The 18,280-nt window shown below is 37.6% G+C and overlaps 1 protein-coding gene across 4 annotated transcripts in view; it reads left to right on the top strand.

Annotated features, from left to right (window-relative positions):
• The window catches only part of MYO1B (myosin IB), a 210,525-nt gene that overhangs the window by 153,171 nt on the left and 39,074 nt on the right, over positions 1–18,280 (top strand). For all 4 annotated transcript variants that reach the window (XM_072612699.1, XM_072612702.1, XM_072612703.1 and 1 more), the window contains exons 12-15: positions 3,076–3,162; positions 4,231–4,296; positions 14,916–15,020; positions 17,097–17,159. In XM_072612699.1, the coding sequence (XP_072468800.1) occupies positions 3,076–3,162; positions 4,231–4,296; positions 14,916–15,020; positions 17,097–17,159 (321 nt within the window). The remainder of the gene's footprint in view (positions 1–3,075; positions 3,163–4,230; positions 4,297–14,915; positions 15,021–17,096; positions 17,160–18,280) is intronic.

The following is an 18,280-nucleotide window of genomic DNA, read 5'->3' on the forward strand; positions in this document are numbered from 1 at the left end:
AATTCTTCTAACCTCGTAAAAGAGTTCCAGTATGTTTTACATAGGCTGCTTTCTTTCCTTATCTTAGACACTTAATATATGTTTATTGATCAGTTGATTGACCTGCTGTCTAGATTTTCTCAGCTGCAGAGGATAGGTTTCTTTTGCAGAAAACCAAAATGCCTGTATATTTTAGGGGACTTATAAAACTTTACACTATAGAGAAAAAGGAAAGTGAGTACCTATAAAATAGGCCTGATTTTCCTTTGTCTATTATTGACCTTTGAAACTTAGTAATGATAGCCATAACAGTAATAGTGCGTACAATGCTTTAAGCTTTGCACAGTGCTGTACGTTTTCTCATTTGAGTTTCACAACAAACCTGTCTGTGATACAGGTGTTACAGAAACTAAGACTGAGAAAGTCTGTGACTTGCCTGGGGTTGTCATACAGCTAGGCAGTGTCTGGGGAAGGATTTGAATTCAAGTCTTCCGACTCCAAGTCCAACACTAACCATTGGACCACCTGCCTTTCTAATCTTAGCATCAAAACTATGAACAGTAGCAAAGGCTTCTATTAACAAAAAAATCAAACCAAGACTCTTATGAATTTAGGAGATAGTCTTCAAATAAAGTAGGAAACTGTTATAGGAATCTGTGGTCAGTTCCTAAAAAAAGTTTAGGAAAGAAAAATATAGTTGATATTTTTTAAAAACATTTGTAGTGGGTATATGTGTCTATGTGTTTGTTTTGCTTACTTATTGCTTATTCATTTTTTTTCTTTCTCCACTGCAGTTAGACAGTTTTTATCTCTTCCTATTTTCTTTTGATTTTGTTGTCCGTGTATAGAGTCTGATCCCCTGAAGAAAGCTTTGTCCAACAATTATATATTAGACCTTGTATGCATCTGCTACCTTTTTTATAGGCCGGAAAGGTTTTTTGTATGTGATTAATATATAGTGAATTACATAGTAACATATATAAATATTAGGCACTGTTATTATTTCAACATTTAAAAGGGTTTTAGGATCTAGAGATGTGACCTAGGTTAAGGTCAGGTCCAGGCAGTCTACCTTCTCTTGTTGTAGCTGCTATTAAACAGTTCATTCATTCAACAAGAATTTATTAAGTGCCTACTGTGTTCTAGCCACTGTGGTAGGTACTTGGAATACAAAGTGGAAAAAAGCTGAAACTCCTGCCTTCAGGGGCATAATTCTATCCGGGGAAAAGGACATAAGCACAGACAAATAAAATCAAACTGTATACAAAATCAATTTAAAGTAGGCACTGGTGATTGGAGAATTGGAGGGGGATCAAGGTGAGTTTCTGACGGGAGCTATTGATTCAGCTGAGCTTTGAAAGAAGTTCTCTGAAGCAGGCTTGGTGAGGAGGCTTGGAGGAGTCACAGGGAGGGCATTTGAAATGGCTTCTATGGAGAATATCATGCAGACTGGCTTGACTAGAATGTAAATTACATGAAGGAAAGTAAATGCACCATGAGGCTAGAAAGATAGAATGAAGATTGTGAGTGAAGTTTTAAAGCCAAATGTAGAAGTCTTTACACTTTATTCTAAAGCAGTCTTTTTTTCATGTCATGGACCCCTTTGTCAGTCTGGTGAAGCCTGCAGGCCTCTTCTCAGAATTGTGTTTTAAAATAATTGCTGGAAAGGTGTGTGTATGTGTGTGTGTGTGTGTGTATGTGTATTCCTGTGTAGATATGTGGATTTTCTGAAATCTATCCATGGAGCCCTTTCTAGAGGCAAAAGAGAAACATTGAAATTTCTTGAGCAGAGGATGACATGGTCACACTTTAGGGATATTATTTGAGTGGATTACAAAGGAGAAATTGGAGAGAGAGAAACCAATAAGGAGGCTGGTCCAGGGTAGAGGTAATGAGGGCTGGAACTAGGGCAATTGTCTTAGGTGTGGAGAGAGGGGTCACTCAGGAGAGACACTGTGGAGGCAGAAGAGATAGCGGGGTAGCTTTGTGGTTAGAATGTAAGACTTGTAGTCAAGAAGACCTGAGTTTAAATCTTTCCTCAAATATTTACCAGCTGTGGCAACTGGGCAAGTCACTTAATCTCTCCCAGAGTCAGTTTCCTCATTTGTGAAATACGAATAATTATAGCACAGGGTTCTTGTGAGAATCAAATGAGATAATATATGGAAAATGCTTTTCTAACCTTAAGATGTTAAATAAAGTTTTGCTGTTGCTGCTGCCATCGCTGCCACCATCGCCACTGCCACCACCACCACCATTACTGCTGCTGCTGCTGCTACTGTGAAATGGCATTTGACTAGGTTTAGTCAGGGAAGGGAGAATAATTATTAGCCTCTTATAGTAGAGTCACATAGCAATCAGAGTTATTTTAGGCATTGATCACTGAGAAAAACAGGGAAATCCTCCATATGTTTACTTGTGTTTTTTATGAAATAAAATAATCTTTAAAAATTTGAGTAACCTACATTAGTCAAGTTTATTTCCTACTTAATAACTCTGAAGTACATGTACCCCCAGAACATGTTATAGGAATAAAAACTTCCAAGGACAAATATTGTATCTTGTTACTGATAGAAATTCTGATTATCCCCCTCCTTACACACGTGTACATCAGCTCCTGCCCTTTTTTCCAAGTTCTGTTCTGAAAGATCTTGCTGTTCTAACAGATCCTGTTTGTTACGTGTTACTGCTGGGGTGTTTTAGCATCTGTTTAGTACCTAGTTAAATACAGATATTAGATACCTGGTTAGCTCCTTTCTGCTTACCATAATGAGCACTGAAAGACAAACAGGTTCTAGTTTTTCCTGGCATTAGCCTAACCACAGTTCTAGGATGCAGGACCTGGTGGTTGTTGCTTGGCCGTCCTGCCTCCTATCTTCCTGTTAAATCTGAATTGTGTTCTAAAGATGAGGCCCATAATACTGTGTTTGCCTGAGCTATTGCTAATTCCCTCACTAAGGATCTCTTCATGCATCTGAAAGGAAATAAAAATCTTTTTAAAGGGACCAGATTTCTTCTGCCTCGTTTTAAACATGCTTTCTTATAATGCCTATGAAAGGAGTGATTGTAATAATTGTATATGTGTATTTTTAATAGGCTTATTATGCCCGAGATGCCCTGGCTAAGAACCTTTATAGCAGGTTGTTCTCCTGGCTGGTGAATCGAATCAATGAAAGCATCAAGGTAAGAAATGTATTTGAACATAGAAAAATCTGTTGTTATAACAGTGGAAACTTTAAGGTACCAATGGGTTAAAAATTATTAATTACAATTTAGGTAAATGAAACCTAACATTTTCTTAAGTGATCAGTAGCATTTAAAAAAATGATTTTTGTAGAGATCAGTTTAAAAGAGACTTGATTGGCATATAAATGAAAGCATTTATTAATCACTTGTTATATACCAGTAAATAGCCAAAATGCTCAGGTCCTCCTTTGGTTTTTATTTTTGTATTTCAGCATCAAAACATTTTAAAGTAGCTGTTATTAACCATTACATTAAAATATCTCAGTAGAAATGAGCAGTTTGTAAAAAAAAGCAGTAGAATGAATGGATTTTAGAAAACTTGGATTCTGGCTCTTCCTGCTGCTAAGCAGCTATGTGACCTTTAGCAAATCATTGAGTTTCTTGTACTTTTCTCAGTAAAATAAGGAGGGGAGGGAGTTTTATTCAGAGACAAGAGTAGGAAAAAGCAAGAGAGGCAGCCAGCTGCCTAGAGCACAGCAGGTAGAGAGAGATGTGCACAAGCTCTACATTTTATTATAATAGGCATGTTTTTAATGCCACTAGGTCTCCTCTCCACGGCACATAGGAGGAATTTATCTTATGAGTCTTAAATTGTGGTGAAGGCTTAATGTCTTTGATGTATAGTAACATGCGGTGCACGATCTTAAAACCTTTCATTGAACATGCAGATGTGTTGTTGTATTTCTCTCTCTTTTGGAGCCAGGAACCTCAGAGACCCTTCTAGCTCCAAAATGCTATAAATCTGTTTTATTAAATTAAAGACTTTTATGTCACATGGACTGACTTACCTACTAATAAAAATTCTGGCAGAATCACTGCTGATTTATTGTCTTTTTCATACACTTAACAAATTAAGCTCATGTCCCTTACTGTTATACTCTTTGTAAAGGAAACTGTGGGGTAATGAATTCATCTAATTTGCCACTGGATCTCGTTTTTGTTTTCTTATTTTTATGGTAATGATTTATTTCATGCTGACATTACAACTCTTATTTCTTACTTAAGGCACAAACAAAAGTGAGAAAGAAGGTTATGGGAGTTTTGGACATTTACGGCTTTGAGATTTTCGAGGTAAGTTGTCTGAGAATTAAATTATTTGAATGGGAACTTAGAATATCCCTTAGTATCCATTAACCTCAGGTCTGAGTACACCATGAACTTCCTGCAAATTTAGTGTAGGGTTTTCGTAAAGTTGAGCACCACCATGTTGAATGCAATGCTGTTCTTAAACAATTCATTCTTAGAATAGCAAGTGAATTTTAAAAGCACAGGTTCAGACTTTGTACTGTGATCGTGTATCTGCCGTCTACCTAGATATTTATAGCATGCTAGTGTGTGTGTTCATTTCTGTAATTCATGGGAGAAGAAGGCAGTATGGGCCAATGGAAAGAACACCAGCTTGAAAAGTAGATGTAGATTTTTGTCCAGATCCTGCCGTTAACAAGTTATGTGCTGGAAGGAAAGTCATCCAATGTCTCTGAGCTGCCATTGTTTCATCTACAAAAAAATGGGTTGTGTCATCTCTAAGATCCGGTCGTAGGGTTTATTGGATGCTATAGACATGATTCTGTAACCTGAGTTGTTCTATAAAGACTGAAATAATTTCTACTGTGTGTATTAATATTCATCACTGATGAATAGACCAACCTACGTGGAAAGTATGACAGTGCATAACCCTGTCTTTACTTGTTCATACTCAATTCAGCATTGATAATGCAATAATAAGTACTCAATAAGAATTCAGTGTTATGTGAGTAAATGTTAATAATTCGCCTGCAGATATGGGGTAGCTAATTAAAGTCTTATCTCTCTTGTTTAAAAAGAAATGAAGTAGATGGAAGTCTTTGTATGTCCCTCAACATCTCTTGTCACTTGAAAATAACCTTTTTTTTCCCCCATGGATTTGTTAGTTCCTACAATTGTTTAAGCCCTGCATGGGTTCAGCAAAAAGACCTTTCAAAGAGTAGATATTCTGTATGTATTGATTTCTAGAACCCTAGAACAATCTGGAATGTCTGAAAATGTTAAGGCACTTCTGCCTAATACTTCTCTGAAAGGATTAGTTAAATGAAATGGACTTGGGCCATGGCAGGGATCCTCCTCTAAGAGCTATCTACCATGAGATGGTTTATTGCAACCCTTACATCAGGCTACACACTTGCAAACATACGTGCTCATACATACACACACATACACACACTCACACTCTTTCACCTATCAGGAGTTAAAACCAATATTAATCCCTTACTTCTCTCCCCCTCATTGTCCATGCCCTTATTATAAGTTGGAAAGTGTAGCTGCTGTCCCCTAATCTTAGGTCATTCTCCAGGAGTGAGAAAGCACACTCTTCAACCGGTACCTGGAACCTGCCCCTGGTGATGCTGTGTGTGGTGACTCTGGCTCAGGACCAGCCACCACAGACCTCTTTGTAACATTGCTTGTCATCTCATGTCCTGGGTCAGTCAGTTTACGTCTAGACCTCCCTCTCCTCTTTTGTAAAGTGAGTAGGTTGAGCTTAATGATCTTTATGGTTTCTTCCAGCTCTGGAATTTTTGATCCTGTAAGGTTGGAGGAACACCTGGGGTATGCTAGATTCACCTTATATCAGCAGCCAGTTGTTAAATTTTTACCTCATAAATCGGAAAATGATACAGACCAGGGCTTGATTTATTGTTTTGTTGATTGTCTAGACCTAAGAAAGTAATGGAGAAAATGTTCATCATGTGGATTAAACTTAGAAGTGTGTCTTGCGTATATTTTCACATGGTGAGCCAGTTGTTAAACATTGACCAGCCAGCCCCTAAATAGCATATCAAAGATAAAGCACTTCAGAATAATCCCTCCTTAAGTTAGAAATCTATCATCCATCAGACAAGCTTTGCAAAGAACAGTCCAGCAATTGAATTCAAGAAACAATTACTATCATTCACATTATATGAGTAGAGAATTACAGCTGGATTGTCTGCATCAGTTACCCCCAGCAAAGCCTTATACAGTACATGACTCTTTTCTAGCAAGACTTTACCTCATTCCCACTAAACGGAAAGAATGAGAGAGGTATTATGTTTCATAGTTAGCTGAGATAGAATTACTCTGCCTGGCATACAGCTTTTCTAAATTTTGGCATTTTTGATAACAGGGCAGATGGTGAGCAGAGATCTCACTTGAAGCAAGTTAAAAGAAAAGGACGTGCTTCCTGATGTTTTGAGAAACAAGGAAGTTGGAAGAGATTTTCTTTGCTGTCTCAGCACAGTATCTCTTAGATGCTTTCTAAAATCCCTTCCAACTCTGAATTCTGTAACCTATATTCTAAACTAGCCCAAAGTTAATTGGAATTAGGGAGAATTTTCTTGCAATGCCCAGCTTCATAATGGACGCATTATAGTCTTTGGTTTAAGTTTTGGTTAAACTGACTTTGTGTCTACATCTAGTAAAAACAAACCTACGTAGGGAGAAATATATGAGCTTTAACTCAACCATCGCTGTCTTCTCAGCTCCCTGACTACCTGGCACAAAATAGGCACTGAAAGAATGTTTCTGAGTGATTGAGATTTAGGAGAACTCTTTTAACTGAAAATGTGATAGTTTCATTCCTTTCAACTGAACTCTCTCTACCCTTGTTATTTACGTTGTTGGGGGTAACTTTGACTTTGAGAAAGAACCCAGGAGTAAGGAAGAAAACTGTGCGTTTTGCTACTTGGAATCAGAAAAAGGGAAGATACCTTTTTTTCTCAGGGAGAGATTTCATTTGTTTCAGGGCAGTAGTCTGGGGCTCAAACTTCTTGACAGAATTAGTGCTTCAAATTCTATTATAATTAGAGGATGATGGAATGAGAAAAGTTTAAGCTTTGCTCTTAGACTTAACTACTCAAACTTAGAAGAGACTGCCTCATATATCTAGAAACCAATATATTCATTTGTGGTACAACAAATATATAGCATAGTATCCTAGTGGTTAATCTCATGATGTGGCCATTCCTTCCCCGTGCATCCTGGGTCATCTCCAGTCTTCCTGATGAATATCTGGCCATTGGATCCAGATGGCCCTGGAAGAGAAGTGAGGCTGGTGACCTTGCACAACCCTCCCTCCCTCACTCAAAACAAAGTCAAGTGCAAGTCATGTCATCATTTCTCTGATGGCATGGTCTTCTTTGGCAATGAAGGACAAACACAACAAGGAACAAAGAGGCAATCATCCAGGCCGTGTAGACTTGGAATCAGGAACACTTGAGTTCAGATCCTGCTTCAGACACTAGCTGTGTGACTAGTGGGTAAATTTATTACACTCTACCTCAGTTTTCTTATCTGTAAAATGAGGATAATTGTGGCACATCCCTCCTAGGGTTGTTCTGAGGATAAAATGAAAGGATATTTGTACAGTGCTATATAAATGCTAACTATTCTTTTTATTTTCATTATCATCCCTTTTGTTATATAAACTCTCCCCCCCCTTTTTCTCATCATACATTTCTTTAATGACATCCTTCACATAACTTATGTAATTCCTTACTTATAATGTGTTGCAACGTAATCATACCCATCACATGCTTCCCCCATTGTGCTTTGGGTGACCCTCAACTTATCTTTTTAGGGGATTGTAGTACTGTGTAACTGGCAGCCATTGAGTACATAAGCATTTATTAAATACCTACTGTTTACCAAGCATTGTGATAACTTTTGGGAAGATACATGTTTTAATCTCTGTTTTTTAGATGCTTATAGTCTGGAAAGGGCTATCCATACAGATAACTATTACATGATAAAGCCAGTAGAGAAATGTTATGTGAGGTCTTGGAGGAAGGTTGTTGCCAACTGGAAGGATCAGGTAAACTTGTCTGGAAAACTAAGGATTAAATTCATCTGCCTGTATTAGGTGGGTGGTCCACTCAGGAGCCCAAATAACCTTGCTTATTTGAAGGTTATATGTTTACTTGATTGAAGCAGCTGGTGTTAGATATGTTTCAGGGATATTCTCATCCAGTTACCTGGAGACATCCCCTTCTCTGCTTCAGGGATATTTCTGTCCTGATTACCCTGGTGTGGGGAAGAAACACATTTGGAGTGTGTGAGGACCTGGGTTTAGCTCCTGGTACTGCATCAGCATGACTACCCAAGTGACCTTGGCGAAGTCACTGAACTTCTATTGGGTCTCACTTTCCTAATCTATTAAAAGGGGGTGGGGAAGGCTGGGACTGGATGGTGTCTTCTTATTCCAACCATGTAATCCTGGGAACCAGTCTTCTGATTAGATGTAGAAACAAGGTTTTTCACTTGGGGCCCCTGTTTTGAGGACCGTAAGCTGCCATCTTAGAACTGCTGATGATGTCACCCTTTTCTCAGGCTTCTAAATGTTGACTGTTAGTAAATGGACCTGAGGGGAGCCAGGCACATGACTCTCCTTTTATTATTGCAAAACTACCTCAGGCAAAATCCCTGCCCAGAAAACCTTGCAGCATAGAGATATGTGAATTTAAGAGGAACAGAATTCTAACAGGGTGTGCATATGAGAGTCTTTACAAAGACTAACTCTTAGTTTACTTATACTGCATTTCTAAAGGCTTTGTTCATAACTTCTCTGGAGAGACTTCCCCTTCGCACTAATCTGTCCTCTGCCAGTGTGAATTCCTTCCATTTTAGACCAAAAGACATATCCTTTCCCAGCATCCACAGGCTCTGTGTGTAAATATGTGTGTACATACATATGTATGTATGTGTATACACATATACATACACGTGTGATGAATCAGAACTATGACCTAAGGCTGAAAGCCATATTGTTTATGTAAAGCTCTTTAAAGATTGTAAAGTCAGTAGAAGTTAATTGCCTTTCTTTGACCTGACTTCTCTGCTTGCCTTTTCCTTTTTCTTTGAGAAAAATAAAAATGTAAGATTTTATAGTTGATTGTTCTGGGATTTGCCCTTTTTATGCCTCTTCAGATTAATCCTTCAGATATCCTAGTGCTCAATAATGGGGGGGAGGGGGTGGTCTGATTTCCTTTCAGGAAGTCCCAGGACATATTTAGCTTGTTTCTTTCATCTTTTCTTTGAAATAAAAGTAGAGAATTTTTTAAAATCTGTTCCATCTTTGTCTGAAGCCCCTACTAGCACCCAGGGCTTTTCACACAGTGAAAAACTAGGAAACTTCTAAAATTGAGTGAAGTAATTCAAAATCAGGAGGGGAAGGGGAAAGGAGTATTTATTAAGTACCTACTGTGTGCCCGGCGCTATGCTCAGTGCTTTACAGATATTACCTCATTTGATCCTAAGCACTCCAGAGATGTTATCTACAAGGATAAAATATTGTAGACTGTAGCCTGTCATTTAATAACCTCCCCCTGTACTTTCACATATACGCCTGACTTCCTACTCCCCCAAAACACACTCCCTCATCATTCAAACCAGCTAGACATGGTGCGGTAGAATGAGCACTGGGGCCTGGAGTCAGGAAGACCTCAGTTCAAATCCACCCTCAGAGGCTCGTTAGTTGTGTGACCTTGGATACTTAAGCTCAGTTTCCTCAACTGTAAAGAGTACATGTATGAAAGAATACAGGGGAAGCTTTTCCCATTTTGCAGATTTTATTATTCTGCCTAATTCTGAGTAGTCCATGGCTGCTTTGGAATATTATGAAATGTTTAAATTGGCTTTAGAATTATTGACATTTTTAACAAAAAATGGCTTGATTAGCCATGTGCAATTATGTATTTCCCACTCTTTCTGTCAACAGTCATTTTTATGTCTATTTTGTCTGGGTAGGTTAACCCCCAGATATTTAGTACATTTTGTTTGTTTGCATTTCTCTATCAGTTTTCCCAGATTTCTGTGAAATGTAAAAATGTCATCTCTTTTTTCATTGCTGTATCTCCATGTCTGTCCAATTCAGGGTCTTTGTCATGTTGATCTGGTCTGTAATTTATTTGTGAATGATTATTGATGTTGATTACATTCCGTTAGTGGGGGATTTTAAAGAATCCTACTGTTACTAATTTTTTGTCTCTTCTTATAAAGAGTGCTAACTTTTCCTTTATAAATTTTACTCCTACTGAAAACAAAAATATTCAAAACTGATAAGATGTTGTTATCAAAATCACCTTCAAGTATGATATGCTTTAGTTCTCTCCCTAAATGGTTTGAATTGAGCTTTGTTGGTTATCATTTCCACAGCTCCAGATTTTCTGAAGCTAGCTTTAGTTCAGCCTCTCAATTTATATCTACTTACATCTTTTTGACATTAAATTATAATGATGGTGATAATCATGTCTCTTCCGCTGAAAAGCATTTTAAAAAATTAAAGGCTGACCCAACATTCCACCCCTTTCACGTGTCTTCCAGTTATTCCAAAATGGATTGAGTTGGAAAAGAACTGTGGTTGTTTAGTTTCAGACCAACTTATGGCCTGTGGGCACTTCTCACTGCCATGCGGGTCATTCACTTTTTGCCACGGCCAGCTCTGCCAAAATGATTCTCTCTGTCTGCCTGACATGTCAAAAGAAGTTTTAAGCAGATTGCTGCATGTTTTCTATAGAACATCTCACACACACACGCACACGCACGCACATGCAGAGATATTCCCTCCCCAAACTGCTGTTCACCCGTTCTAAAAAAAATAAACCTAGAACATCAGAAATACCTTCAATCACATACTTCCCATTACAATGCAAGATCCTTAAAGGTTGGGATGAAGTGTAAAGTCAATTTCGACTGGAATTTCAAGGACTTTAAGAGGAAGAATAATATGAAACAACACAGGAAAGGTGAGTTGAGCTCATATTGTACTGAGCCTTGAATATCTGGACTGAGAATTCATATTTCATTAGCTAAGCAATAGGGACCCACTGATGGTAGATATTTAGTCCCCCCAAAGTTATAAACATGTAGGTGCTAAATAGTGGGACTTTGCACAGAAGACTGAAATAAAAATGAATCTCCTTTCTGCCCTATTATGAACATCACAGGCACTGGGTCAGAGTTTGGCTTGGTGTGACCCAGGAGAGATGTCTGGGGTTTTAGGACTGGTCTGGTCCAAAGGATTAGCAATAGTTCTGAGGACTAAGAAGAAAGGTTGGAAGGGAAAAGGCATCCCAGGCAGCAGTCATCAGAATAGGAAAATTTTGAGCCACAGTTAAGTCAGGAGTCTCAGTGGTCACTGGCCTCATACAGGGTTATTGGTGGTTAGGTCAAGAATAATCCTATATGGTAAACTAAAACTTTGCTATGACACCATTTAAAATGCAAAAGTAAATAAAGATAGTTTGTCTTAGGTTTTATTTTAAGGGAATTTAACTACTCAAGTACCAGAAGGACCTCACCTTTCCATCACATGTATCACAAGGCTAAGTCTGTATAGCTGGGCTCTAGTGCATAACATAAAATAGTCTAAATCTAGTGGGATGGATGGTAGATGACTAAAGTATGGCTCAGCTTCTCCTAAAGAATTAATTTCCTTTTTCTGTTCAGCCTTGAGAGGTAAATTCATAAGTGACTAGCAATTCCAGGTGTACAACTGAAGTGGAAATAAAGGGAGAAGAGGGGAAAAAAATTAATGGAACCAGCTGTCATCCTAGTCTCTTCTAGGAGGCTTTGGACCTTGAGACAGGCTAGAAAGAAGTACTCTGCTCATGATTAGCTCGGTTCTTTCCTCTTCTGGGTCTTTATTATTTACAAAGTTGATTTAGACCAGTTGATTGGAACTCATAGCTTTTCTAAAACTCCAGAAAGTTGTATCTTAAAAAGGAAGAGGTTTTTTACCTGACATTCATGTTGTACAAATGAGAGGAAATAGGCATGTTCTATATGGAACTGAAGACACCATGGTTACGTTTTGCAGTATAATTCTGTTTGACATTGAAAAGCATAGTGATTTAGAATAAAAATTCACCAGAATTTTTCAGATCAATATTGTTATGTACTGGATTAATAAATCTCATATTATATATTTGTAGTAGTAGTAGTGGTAGTGGTAGTGGTAGTGGTGTAGTAGTAGTAGTAGTAGTAGTAGTAGTAGGTGTGTGTGTGTGTGTGTGTGTCTGTGTGTCTGTGTGAACGTGCGTGTGTTAGAGACAAAACTCACTGGGTATCTCCGTAATTCCAAAAGGGGATAATAGTCAATTATGTGTCACATTGAGATGCTCAGTTTTTTAAATCCAAAGAATACACTTGGTTATAATTTCTCTTCTTAGAAGGTACCCTGGAGAAAAAAAAAATCCTCTTTGTTTAGTTTCTATTTGTTTTATTTGAGATGGAAAAGAAAACCTTTGCTTCTGAATCTCATTGCGTCTCATCTTTGGTGGTGTCTGTTTGCCTCTTCCTGAGGCTGTTACCGCAGGTGGATGTGGGCTGTGTTGTGGGCCTGTGTCACATAGATTTCATTTATCCTAACAATATGAGAACATTAACCCTGCTGTACTGGGTGTGCTTTGGGGTGTCAAGAGAGTCACTCAACACTGTTTTAGTCAAACCCATTAAAAAAAAATTGAAAAGACCTGTCACCATAGGACCTTGTGAATAGCACGGAGTGGGATGTAGGACTCAGTCTTAAATGGTTGATTGATCTGTGACACATAATCATGTATTCTGTGTAATGTAGATGAAGTTTGAGATGTGCGTATTTGCCAGCGTAAATAACTTATCCACCACTGTTTTGTTTCTGAAGTTCCTTATTCTTAAGAACTGACAGCATCTTATATAATTTGTCTTTTTTTGCATCAGAATGCAGTAAGTATGACCTGTTTGCAGTGCCGCTCTGTTGCATGCTATATGTTAATCTCTTCAGCCATGTGAATTTTGCAGCAAATAAACCTTAGTTAAGCACGTGGCCATTAGGGCACGTTGAATCCAATAGGAATAAGTGTGTATATATATGTCTATATACATTTGAGTTTGAAGGGCAAATTTAATTTGCCTTTACCTTAATTATTTAATTGTTGTGGGTAATTTGTGCAGCTTTGCTCCTTGTTTCTAATCTGCGTGTGCATATTTCATATTCCTTGTTTTGTAGCTTAGCAACCAGAGAAGGTTATATTCTCATGTCTAAGAAAACTCATTGCCTCTCCCACCTCACTTAAAGCTTGTCAACATAATAAGAGTATTGTAAATAGCTTCATGGCTACTTCATGGAGACTTCCTTGAATAATGTCAAGGACTTTGTGGCTCATTGTATAAGATCCTGTGAATACATTTTCTAAATTAGCCAAATGTCTGTTCTTCCCATTAACCTTTCAGGGGATCTTTTTTTATCTTAAGGCCACCCTTTTTACAACATAAGAACTCTAAATGTTCTCTTATCAGAGAAGTAAATAGTGTTATTAGGGTAGGGCTGCTCATGGTAATAAATTCTCTGGGCACATAATTGAATTGGTCCAGAACAAAACTTTTAAACACCCAGGAATTAGAAGCACTTTTAAAACTTTGTGGAAAAATTAATATCAGGAAGAATACATTTTAAAGTTTGTATGGTATGGTAGAAAAGACTGATGGATTTGGTGCCAAGAGACCTGGGTTCAGATATTAGCTTTGTCCTTAAGCCTCAGTCCCCTTATCTCTAAAATTAGGTGTTAATATTAGAGGATCTCCAGGATTCCTTCTTGCTCTAGGTACTTTGATCCTATAAACCTGTGATTGTATCCATTTAAAAAATTAAAAACAACTTTCACCTGATTAGTTATTTCAGTTAGTATTCAGAAGTATTTAGGATTTTTCTACCTTTCTTTTTTTTCTTCCTTAACACAGTCCAAATGGGATCACACTACATAGTGTCATATTCATATCATTTGTGTCTTAGAGATGAATATTTTTTGTCACCAGCTCATCATTGGTGACCAGAAATCCTGGACTGCCTTCTAGAAGAAAAATTAGGTCAGGTGCTTCCTCCCAGGCACCAGATTCTAATTACTTTCAGCATCTGCCCTGGTTCCTTCCCCAGTTGCTTCTATAGTGTTCTAACGTTCCTACCTTGATGTCTTCTTCCAATGAGGGAACCAGAGTTTCTGTCATCAAGAAACTGAATGGAAATTCTGTGATGAACTCCCATTGTTACAGAGTGAGAGCAGATCAATAAATGAATGCCAACAAACCTGGGCTGGAGGAGATAAACTCAATATATGAGTTAGGTTGAGGAGGAGGAACACCTCCTGCCTTCTTTAGTTTCATACCAACATATGTTCTAATCATCCCTTAGCAAAAAGGGCAAAAAGCAAGTGATACTGCTACCTAAGTGGAGGTGGTAGTAGCTGTCTCTACAGGAAGACTTTGGACCCATTTAAGATGCCTGATAGGATTTCAGTTCACCCATCTGCTGGTTTTATATCCTTCATATTAGAAGACATAGAAATGCCTATGGTGTGAGAACTTAAGGCCACATAATTAGGAACCCCACTCTCTTTTCTGACCTTTAAAGTAGAAAAAAAAACAACAAAAAACCAAGGTTCATATTTCTTCCACCCTGGTGCGAGACCAAAAGCTGACCTACATTCTTGCAAATGGCATCATGTGCGTGCCATTTCTTTTTTTTCAGTGTATTCAACCAACATTTACTGTGTGCCTGCCAGGCCTAAGTCGCTATCCTTTACCCCACTGCAGCTAAATCCAAAAAGCTTGTTCCTCATCAGCTGAACTGTCAGAGTGTGGGCGCTATAAATACACTGAGTTGTGCTTTGTAAAAAATCATTCTTGCTTTTTTTCTTCTCCTACAGGACAACAGTTTTGAACAATTCATTATTAACTATTGCAATGAAAAACTGCAGCAGATCTTCATTGAACTTACCCTCAAAGAGGAGCAGGAAGAGTACATCCGAGAAGTAATGTCCAAATACTTTTTAAATTTTTTTTTTTACTTTTGCCAGTACTAATAAATATATGGGCATTTAAAACTATTAATATTGGCTATACTCTGTTTAGTTGTACTATATTTGAGACTACTGGACTTGGACCATAAGACCTGAGTTTGAATTCTGGCTCTTTTCCTTGTTGGCTGTGCCATTCAGTTCCCAAACTCTCTGAATTTCAGTTTAAAACTAATACTTGTACTGCCACCTGCCTTAGAGGATTGTTGTGAGGAAAGCACTATATGAAGTGAGCTATTGTTAATTTATTTATTTTGTGCTACAACAGGAAGAGCTCTGAAATAATGGATTATTTGGGAAAATGTCCTGAGAACTTGATTCTATTGGCTTATTTCCTGAAGAAAAGGAATTCATTTTCTAAAAATATTCATTTCAGATTACTAATAGATAACATCTGTCAGGTGCTTTCAGCTTTAGTTGAAAATGAGGAATACTTTGATTCCCCTGTCCCTCCCCTCCCCTTTCAATATTCAGGTATTTTCAAAGTATGAACATGTCTTAATTTGAAGAAATTTTGGAGTCCCTGGGACTTTATTTCTCATTTTTTCCCATTTATTTGTCTTATGCTTATTAAATAATACTATTATTGTGAGGGCAATGTAGCATAGTGGTTTCAAAGCCAGGAAGATCTGGGTTCAAATCCTACCTTTTGACGTATGCTTACTATGTGGCCCAGTGTCCCATGCAGCTGTTTATGATGTTAAGTTATGAATCAGCTGCCAATCTGTATTGGTGAAGGGAGTTTCCTCACCAGAATTGCCTTCTCCTGATAAAATCACAAGATCAAAAAAATCACCAGAAAAACTTCTCCGTTATTATTTCTTCAGGTCCAATAAAAGTTGATAATTTGTCCTCTTCAGCCTCCTTTGGTGTTCACATCCCTTGTGGACATGAATTTTGCCCCCTTCCCTGACCCTGACCTCCCCTCTATGTTGATTTTTCTAAATGTGGTAGTTTTCCTCCAGTGAACTCCTAAAGCAAACCGTCTACTCTTTTGCTTTGAGGATAAATTATAAATATTTTGTCTTTGTTTTACAGGGAAGTCATTACACTTTAGTAATATGTTTTAAATGTCTGGCACCTTCTGGTAGCATAAACATTTTATAAGCCAGGTCCATTCTCTTCCTGTCTTCCATCATAAAGAAAATGGTGGAGCTTTGATCTGTAACTTAAAGTTGTTTGTACAGTTTGACTAGGACACTTCTCCTAATAACTGTAGTGGGATGTATGAATTAAATTTCATCTCTTTGGAAGAAAAATAAATGTTTATTCCTGTGAAGCTTGAATATACAAAGTGAAAGTGGACTTGGATTTGATGATTGCAATGATTGCATCTTGCGTTTAAGTTCTGGCTTTACTTCTATACTGACCTGATAGTTTAAAAAGACATAGCTTTCCATGCCTTTAAAAACAAATCAACAAAAAACAACAAAAAAAACTATGCACGCAACTATGTGGACTAGCTTTGGGCCATTTCACACTTGAAGTAGTTAGTTGTTAGTTATGTGATTAATATTCTGAAATATCTGACCAACCTTGATTTTTAAGTTACTCAGTACTCATAAGATTGTATCTCTATTTAATTTTTTCTCATGTTTGAAATTCTAGAACAAAAAAAAAAAAATCTAGGATCTCAGATACTTGGGCTCTAATTCTGACTTGTTTCCTTATAAACATTGTAAGTATACACAAAGCAATATTGACCCAAGGATTCTTAGTATAAATATTTGGCCCCTTGCCAATGAAGTGCATGGGAAATTGACACAGATTGGAGAATGGAATGGAAAGCAAGCCTGGAAACAGTTCAAGGGCATTCATTTTGGTTAGATAATGTCAGTGGTGGACCACTTCACTCAGATAAACATTTGGGGACCCAAAACCATGTTTATAGAACTGATTCTTTAAAGGTAACAAAACAAAAGGTATTTAAATAACATTAAGATGAGCAAGGTCTGCGTTATTGATGTCATTCTACATAGGTCTACCTAGAATCTACATATATGATGGCTTTCTTTCATTTTTTTTTTAAAGGATATAGAATGGACTCACATTGACTATTTCAATAATGCTGTAATTTGTGACCTCATAGAAAACGTGAGTACCTGATGTACAACTTTCTGAAAATGCCTTTGGTACAATAATGATTTTTAATTACAAATGGAAAGATATTATTGAGTTGTTTTCTCCTTTTTTGTTTTGATTACTTGATTCAAGGAATTAGTGAATATATGTTTATTAAATGCCAAGTAGGACTGTATCTGAATCCAGATGTATTCCAGAAAATTCTTGAGACTCCATAACAGACATGTATAACAAGGTGAATTGTTGGGTATTATTTGCTTTGGCAAGCATTTCATTCCAACACATCAAGTCTTGGAATACCCCAAATCTACCTGTTTAGGGCCTGGGCCAAATTCTAGACTCCTGAAATTGCGGACCCAGACCATAGTGAGGTCTATCTGTTTGCTACATCCAACCTTTGGTTTCATGGTAATTGCAGGGTATCTCTGCAAGGGATGGGTTAGTTTCAGGGTCTCCTTTAGAGCTTTTGCTCAGGAAATGGTAAAGTTCTAGGCAGAGTGTGGGAAGTGGTATCATAGTAGATAACTTCTACTTTCTCAGCCCTCCTTAGTCTATTCACTCCTCCTGAGTATGTACCCCAAGGCCAATCCACAACCAGAATGGTCTTCTCACAGCTGTAGCCAGGTGGCACATACTCATTGTAGGTCAAACCATGTATCTGGTGGCTGTGGAACATGCCAGTTTGCTCAGTCATTTTTACGTCATTAAAACATCAGTCACTGGATATTTTATCTTCCCCTTATTGCTACCCAAAAGCCATCCCTGGAGACATCAGTTCTAGACTATCTCTCCCCACAAAACTTATACTACATAAAAATACATTAGTTTATACAAACAAAACGCACCATTGTTAACTGTCAGATTTGTTATAATAAATAAAAGTTAGCAAGATATAATGGAACAGGCTGGACCAAGCCAGGGGATCTTAACCTAGTCACACCAGCCTTAGAAGCCTTTCTAAGTACCTTATTCTCTCTGAGGCCTGTTTCCTTATCTGTAAAATGGTGGAGTTGAACCATATATGTAGCATTCCTACCAGTTCTAAAATTCTCAAAACTTGAAGGTATTTTGTGATGTGATGATGTGAAGTGTTAAAAACATTAACATACTTATATGCAAAGGTAACCTATTTC

Source organism: Notamacropus eugenii, chromosome 5, assembly GCF_028372415.1.
Source record: "Notamacropus eugenii isolate mMacEug1 chromosome 5, mMacEug1.pri_v2, whole genome shotgun sequence".
Lineage (NCBI taxonomy): Eukaryota > Metazoa > Chordata > Mammalia > Diprotodontia > Macropodidae > Notamacropus > Notamacropus eugenii.